The sequence below is a fragment of the Planococcus citri genome, chromosome 1, assembly GCF_950023065.1.
Source record: "Planococcus citri chromosome 1, ihPlaCitr1.1, whole genome shotgun sequence".
NCBI lineage: Eukaryota > Metazoa > Arthropoda > Insecta > Hemiptera > Pseudococcidae > Planococcus > Planococcus citri.
In genome coordinates, this window is record NC_088677.1 from 89,008,774 (window position 1) to 89,017,222 (window position 8,449).

The 8,449-nt window shown below is 36.8% G+C and overlaps 2 protein-coding genes across 2 annotated transcripts; both read right to left on the minus strand.

The window, feature by feature from the left end:
• Positions 1-2,129: 2,129 nt before the first annotated feature.
• Positions 2,130-4,324, minus strand: LOC135837249 (uncharacterized). The gene is made up of 2 exons (XM_065352465.1): positions 3,916-4,324; positions 2,130-3,505 (listed from the first exon to the last, which is right to left on the minus strand). The coding sequence occupies exons 1-2, from the start codon at positions 4,322-4,324 to the stop codon at positions 2,130-2,132; spliced, it is 1,785 nt and encodes a 594-aa protein (XP_065208537.1).
• A 237-nt stretch (positions 4,325-4,561) lies between these two features.
• Positions 4,562-7,687, minus strand: LOC135837259 (uncharacterized). Its single transcript, XM_065352475.1, has one exon. The coding sequence runs from the start codon at positions 7,685-7,687 to the stop codon at positions 4,562-4,564; it is 3,126 nt and encodes a 1,041-aa protein (XP_065208547.1).
• Positions 7,688-8,449: the final 762 nt, after the last annotated feature.

Here is an 8,449-nt window from a genome sequence, read left to right on the forward strand (position 1 = left end):
ATATTATAGTGTACGAGAATGAATGGAGCATTTTTGATGTGTGTTTTTTTCCTTCGTATTATTATTTTCGTATACGTAAGGTATAGTATGTATATATGTATGAAAAATGAAGGCGTACCGAAAGTGGAAAGACAACGCGGATTGTCATCGAAGATAGTATCAAATTAGCGATAAAGCACGCGCTGCGCGGCGGCTCGTTTCATAATGCGAACAATAATGGTGTGTTATTAGTATAATGGTAAATTGTGTACCACGTGAATGCGAATGATACGAGTACACTCAGGCAATCAGCCGTAACGTACCTAAGCTTTACCTTTACCAGTACGAATGGAGTAAGTACACGATGGCCAGATTGAGTGTTTTCCGGCCACGATATCGAGTCCGTATTTGGATTTTTGAGGAGGACAAATTTTTTATCGGATCGATGGAATCGGCGCATTGTGTAATTGGACTCGTATACATATGTACATTGTATTATGAATCCTATAGTATGTAAGTGCTCGGCTGCGTTCGAGTCACGATTTGTCACAGAATAAAAAAAAAAGTACCTATGGTGAAAATGCTGCTGAGCTTCGCCCATATACCTACTGAAATAAGGTATATGAGCGTAGTTTTGTCTTTCTTCATAATTCATATTTTCTTAGTATTGATTGAAAAACTTTGAGGGTGTTCGGGTAAAATTTGCTGTAAAATGGTGGATTTTCGTATTCGACTATTATTTTTTTGAGTACACAACTTCTTCAGCTTTATAGTTGTAGGGTCTTGAAGTTTCGACTTCGAGGGTCTTTAAGTACATATATATGGGTACCATCATCATTTGGGAGACCGGGAGAAAGTTTTTCTTGAAAAAATTACTTTTCTCTTTTTTTTTGGGGGGGGGGGGAGGGGCGCTCTATACAAGAGAATCAATATCATTTGGGAGTCCAACAAAGGTTTTTATGTATTTGAAAAGGGAGTTGTGTGGAACAATTCAAATATGGAAATGGGATATTTTTTAAAAAATTTGCCTGATTTTGATTTTTTTTTTCATTTTTTCAACATTTAATATAGCTCATTACTAGGGTCAAATACTCGTGTGGTTTGGAGGGCCGGAAAAAAATGGTAATACCTACCTAACCAATATCAACAAATGACTAATTTGTAAATGTAAAAGTATACCCTTTTTCAGAGAGATTAGAATTGATTAAGTATCTTCTTCATATTCCTCTGTCATTCATTTCTTTTTATTTGTACCCAAGTATATTAAAAAAAAAAAAAAACAATAATAATCGAAAAAAGCAGAAATAATGCATTTAGCAAAGTTCGTTCGAGTTCATCATATTTCTAATCCAGCAGATCGATTATAAGGTTACGAAAAAGATTACGCGAACATTCACTCGACGAATTTAAAGGTAAATGCTTGTAGGCGTATTGGACTTTCTCAAAGTTTACAAAATATTGCCAAACGTTTAATTTTTTTTTTCTATTTGAAAAGGCAGAAAGAGAATTTAACTTGAATAGTGAATACAAAAGTTCTATTACCTAAATTTTATTTGTTCAAAATTGAAAATTTCCTTTGACAATTTCAAATGGCAATCCAGTTATTCTAATAAGTAAGTTTCACAAATGAAATTTATTTAGGCTAAAAGTCTGTTAGCGTTATTAACTCATTTAAAACGAATCGAATCAAAACGATGTTAAAAAAAAATAAATAAAACAAAGATGCTGTAAATTACTTCAAAATTATTTTACTTAAAAATTTCGTCATCTTAATAGAAGAACATCTTAAACTCATTCTTTTAAAAACTAACCTAAACTAAAAAATAACGTATATTTTTCGGCGATAACGTGGGAGGGACTCCGCGGTTTGCCAGTGGCACCGCGAAGTACCTACCCCTATTTCCTACCCTTAGTAACGATAACGGAAACGCTCTTAACAAACTCCCCCGCTGAGACCACAGGTCTCAGGAGAAGCTGCAACCACTAATCAAATGAATTTTCAAAACGAGAAAAAAAAATAATAAAATAATAAAATAAAATAAATGATAAATAAAACGGAAATAAAATAAAATTCATAAACAATGAAGTAAGCATAAAATAAGGATAAATACTTAATCATCGTTAATGCTATCGATATAAGGATAAAATACCTAATCATCGTTAATGCTATCGATAGGCAGAATTACAATATTATTAATGCTGCGTTGGCGAATTTCACCTTTAAATTCTACATCAACGACTCTTACAACACCCTTTTTATCAGGATATACATTTCTTATGATGCCCTTAGGCCAACGAAAGGGTTTTGAATTTGGGATTTTGATAAGAACGACTTGACCGATTTTTACATTTGGATTTTTCTGTTTCCATTTTGATTTCTGCTGTAACTGGTTTAAATAATCCTTTGACCAAACCAGCCAGAAACCCTTAAAAATGTTTTGCATCAACTGCAATCTGCGACTCAGCGTAACAACTTCAGTATCAATAGCCGGAATTGAGAAGGTGCTTCGGCCAATCAGGAAATGGCTAGGCGTGATGATTTCGGTACCCTGCTCTATCGAGTTTTTGTAGCAGAGAGGACGAGAATTCATAACACCTTCGATACGAGTGAATAAGGTTCGGTATTCCTCAATATTCAGGATATTTCCTCGGGTTATGGATATCAAATGTTGTTTGAAACTTTTCACGGCTGCCTCCCATATACCACCATGATGAGGAGAAGCAGGCGGAATGAAACGCCATTGAATATTTTCTGAAGTTGCATATTCAGTAACTTGATTTTTGTTCAACTCGAAAACGTTCTTGGTGCCGACAAAATTGGTTGCGTTATCTGAGAACATGACTGATGGCAAACCACGTCGAGCGACAAAGGTTTGAAGTGCGAAGATGAACTTTTCTGTTGATAAACCAGAAACAATTTCGATATGGACAGCTCTGACAGTTAGGCAAACGAATACAGCGGCATAAATTTGATTGTATTTTGTTGATCTGTGCTCCGTACATTTACATTGGAAAGGACCGGCGAAATCAACTCCCACGTATGTGAATGGCGGCGCAATCGTGATTCTGTGACTAGGCAAGTCACCCATCAATTGTTCAGCAGTAACACCCTTCAGAGTATTGCAAGTTACACACGAACGAATTATGAATTTTATCAGATTTGTAACGCCACCAACAAACCAAAATCGATAGGACACGAACGTAGCAATGAATTTTCTCCTTGCATGGAAATATTTTTCATGGATATGGCGACAGTACAGCTTGGCAAAATGGCAATTTGACTGCAAGATGATTGGATGTTTGGTTTGATCAGCAAGCGAAGAGTTTGACAAACGACCACCGACTCGTAGAATTCCATCTTTATCAAGGAATGGTTCCAGTGTCAGCAATGAGCTGCGATTTTTAAGCGGACGTTTATTTTTTAATCGATCTATTTCATTACTAAATGAAATTTCTCGAACAAAACGAATAATTACGTTAAAACTTTCCTCAATTTCACTATTGAGCAGAGGAGCGACATCTTTGACTGTTTTCAGAATTTTTGGATTATTACTTTGAGAATTATTTAATCTGAAGGATTTTAAACGAAGTCCAAAAGCAATTGAACGAATTAATCTCAAATAAGACGAAAAACGTAAGGTAAAATCATATAAAACAACTGTGCAAAGAACTACTGCTTTTCGGCGCTCAAGCGCTTCATGAGTATTTACAAATACTATCAACTAACAATACTGGCAACTCTGTTGAAAAATGATGTTTAATCCTCCTAGCGGCCGGGCAAGTAACTAAATCCTATCAGATGCATTCTGATTGGTTGAATTGAATTTTGTGGTTTTATGATGTTTTATCAGGTGTTTTTTTTAATTTGTTGTGTGGTACTGATAGCCGCGAGATTTGAATTGACCAATCACAGCCCTTGACATGAATATTACTTACTTGCCCAGCCGCTCAGATAGCGCCCTTGTTGCGACAAAAACGCCAAATGTATTTTAAATGGAGTTGCCAGTATTGTTAGTTGATAGTATTTGGTATTTACGTTAGGAATTGGATGGTAACTACGATAATTTTCATATTTTAAGAAATCTGGACCATCGAACCAGTGGGAATTTTTGATGAAATCGGGAACCTCCAGACCTCGAGTCGCGTCATCAGCTGGATTTTCTGCGCTTTTGACGTAAGCCCACTGATGGAAGGGAATCACCTTGGTCACATCCTTCACTCGATTGGACACGAAGGTTTTCCACACATCTGGCGGCTTACTCAACCAACAGAGAGCAACAGTAGAATCTGAGAAGGCAAATGTTAGATGATGAGGGATTTTTAAATTATTGGCAATTCGAGCCATTAAGTCAACGAGTAATTTGCAAGCTTGAAGCTCTAATTTTGGGATAGTCAATTCTTTAATAGGCGCGACACGACTTTTCGAGGCAACTAAGCGACACACGACCGAATTATTTTCATTTTTTACGCGCACATACACGACAGCACAATACGCTCGATCACTAGCATCACAAAAACCGACGAGTTCGATTTGTAACGCTCCGAATATGTAACGAGGAATTTTTATTGTGTTCAAAACAGGTCATTCTTTCATATACGATTCAAATCGTCGAGCAGTTTCTGTTGAGACGACATCATCCCAATCTTTTCCTTCTAACCATACAGTTTTTAGAAGCAATTTTCCACGAATAAGTACGGGAGCAACCAATCCCAATGGATCAAATGTGCGTGAGATGAAGGACAAAATGATTCTCTTGGTAATGGCAGATGATTCGAACGACTCGATGTTGATTTTGATTGAGTAAAAATCTTCACTTGGGTGCCATTCAACACCCAAAATCGCGACTGAACCCAGATTATCAGTCATAACTTTCGGAGAATTTATGGCAAGTAGATCAGGATCGATGTTATCTAGGATTTTTGACGAATTTGACGAATATTTGCGTAAAATGAAACCGCGTCTTTTGAGAGCATGATGCAAAAGTTTTTGAATCAAGATAGCTTTTCGTTCAGAGTCAGCACCACCGCTGAAATCATCTATATAAAAATTGTTGCGAATAAGCTCGGCTACTAACTGGAAAAACTCTTCAATTTCTTCAGAGCTGAAGTACACATTTTCAGCTTCAAAGTTTAGGTCCACTTCACCCTTTTCAACTTCTTCAGCCACAACATCTAAACACTTTGTAGCAGTGAAAGCTGCGGGTCCCGTGCCATAAGTCACAGTGTTTAGAATATTTTCTTCGATTTTATGATTAGGCGATTCTCTCCAAAAGATGGATTGGTATTTTCGATCTTCTAAATGCATCCAAATTGCTCTATACATTTTAGCAATATCAGCAGTAAAAACGAACTTGAATGAACGCATGCTCACTAAAATGTCGAAAAGCTCTCTCTGAATATTTGGACCATTCATCAACGCATCGTTCAAGGACGGATTACCGGCAGAAGCGTTAAATACAACACGCAACGGTGTAGTCGAACTGCAGGCGCAAATTACGGCGCGATGAGGTAAGAAACAAGCGCTAGGATCATATTTCGCGATCGACATATGGCCTAACTCACGATATTCTCGCATAAACTCGCAATACGCACTTTTATTTTCTTCATTTAGGCTTTTTTCAACACGCAATAACGCACTCATCGCTCGTTTTCGATTATTTTCGACACTATCACGAGGTATTTTAAATGGCAACCGAACGATAAATTTACCATCTTCTGCGAACGAATACGTATTTTCAAAATGACGAACGCACTGATCGGCTTCAAAATTTTTGATTTTAACTGGAATACTGGCTTCTTCAATTTCCCAGAATTTGTTTAATTTTTCATCAATATCTTGGCGAGTGAAACCAACGAACTTTTTTGAATCGGAATTTTGAGGAACGACTCCAGACACAATCCAGCCAAATTGAGATAACCGAAGATCTAGGGAATCGAGAGTGAGCGATTCATCCATCATACATTTCCCAAAATATTCGGCACCAATGATCATATCAATTTTATCAATAGAGATGTTAGTATTGTGGTAGGCTGGATCTGCTAACGAAATGTTACGAAGCGAATTAATCAGTTTTTTGGGAAACTCGACATTTATTGAGTATTTCATGGCCGAAGCAGGAACGATATCAGCTTGGACAACTAAACGGAATGTATCTTTCTTCGAAGCAACGATTAAATCAACGATCGACGATGTAGTAGTTGAAGAAGGGCCAACACCAGTGATTGACGAAGTGTAGGCAGATTTTCGAGTAGGCAAATTGAATTTTTTAATTGCGGTATCGGAGATTAAAGATGCCTGAGAACAGCTATCAAGGAGTACTCGCATTTTACCAACGATATCACCACAGATAATTTTCACCACAGCGGAAGGTAATAAGACAGTTTTTTCAATATTTTCGACAGCAACTGATAACGAAGTTTTTTGAATAGGAGTTTCTTTCGAAGCGTCACCCGAGGTAGCGTTTTCATCAGGTTTTGGATCAGGTTTTTTGTTTCCAAAATGCAATAGGTAGTTATGAGGATCGCCACATTTGCATTTGAAATTTGTATGTGTACAAGATTGCCCATTGTGCCCAGAATGTAGGCATAAAACACAGAGCGATTTACTTTTAACGAATTTATAACGCTCTTTTGGATCTTTTTTCTTGAAATTTTCACACGTGTACAAAGCATGATCGCCATTACAATCAACACAGGTTGGTTTTTTACCATTATTATTAGTAGCAACAAACGATTTTTTGCCAGAACTTTCTTTAGGCCTATTTTGGCTTTCTTTCTTTGAATACACACGTTCGGACGCAATATGGGCACGATTTTGTAAAAATTCATCAATTTCTTCAAATTTTGGGTACTGATTGAGATTAGTGTAATGATTATCCCAATCGCGACGAGTATCATCATCTAACTTGATGTAGGTTAAATAGGTGATAAAACGAGACATTGTATCGTTTACGTTTTCTTTTGCTGATGTTAGGCCTCGAATTACACTGTTTGTTGAATCAAGTAAACGTTGAATTCCTAATTCGTTTTTAATTTTTTCCAAAGCCATCAATTTTTTAAAAAATGCACCAACTACAGCTTTAGGCTTACTGTAACGATAGATAACATAGGCCCAGGCATTTGCATAGCCTTCCCTAGTTAATGGATAATGACTGACGACTCCTTTAGCCTCACCAACGAAACATTTTTTCAAAAAATACAATTTTGTCGTCGGAGTGTAATCTTGGTTATCATGCACTAAATTTTCGAACATAGCACGCCACTCTGCGAACTCCGTTGCATCACCATCGAATGTTGGAGGTTCGACATCCTTCATAATAGTAGCGTACCTGATACCTGTTGAATTCGTTGATAACGGAGTATTTGAAATAATAGAATCACTAGATTGATTTTTTTCAAGAGTGGATTTTAACCAGGCGATTTTCGATTCAACATTCACGACGAGGTCAATAATGGTATCTTTTTCACTGAAACACTGTTCAGTGAGAGCAATTTCAGTTTCGTCGTCATCTTTTACAAGCTTTACAAGCACGTCATCAGTAGCTTCATAAAACTTCTCGGCATCAACTTTTAATTTATTAAAAAATGATTCTAATTTTACCATACTTTCGAATGATGCATGGCTTTCTTCGAGGATCGGATTTACTTGTGTTCGAATTCGTTGTAATCCTTGGAAATGGACTGATCTTTTCTTCTTCAACGCCTCCATTACGATACGAATTGATTTTATGTTGATTTTATGGAAACGAAGTAGAGGAATACGATTTTTTAAATAATACGAACGAATATGGCGTCCACTAACGAAGACGAATTCGACACAACGCAATTATCACGAATAATCAACATCTTACGGTTTTACAGCATCCGGCTCGAACGGAGGACCAAATACTGTTAGCGTTATTAACTCATTTAAAACGAATCGAATCAAAACGATGTTAAAAAAAAATAAATAAAACAAAGATGCTGTAAATTACTTCAAAATTATTTTACTTAAAAATTTCGTCATCTTAATAGAAGAACATCTTAAACTCATTCTTTTAAAAACTAACCTAAACTAAAAAATAACGTATATTTTTCGGCGATAACGTGGGAGGGACTCCGCGGTTTGCCAGTGGCACCGCGAAGTACCTACCCCTATTTCCTACCCTTAGTAACGATAACGGAAACGCTCTTAACAAAGTCGTTAGGAAAAGGAGAAGCGTAGATAGGAACTGCGAGTTTGAAAAGCTAAAAACCCAAAAACCCATGTGTCTCTGTATCGCGAAAAAAAAAGTCTCAGATGATTATGACCAAATTAAGTGGAGACCTTCGTTTTGAGTTTAAAGTTACTGAGAGAAAATTTTAGCTGTGGAGATGCCCTTGGAGAAGAGTACAGGGGAACCTGACGAGTGTTAGGATATCCCACAACTAAATTTATAGATGCCCAATCGCAAAACTACGGTGCCCAAGGGGGCACAAAGATCCCAAAATT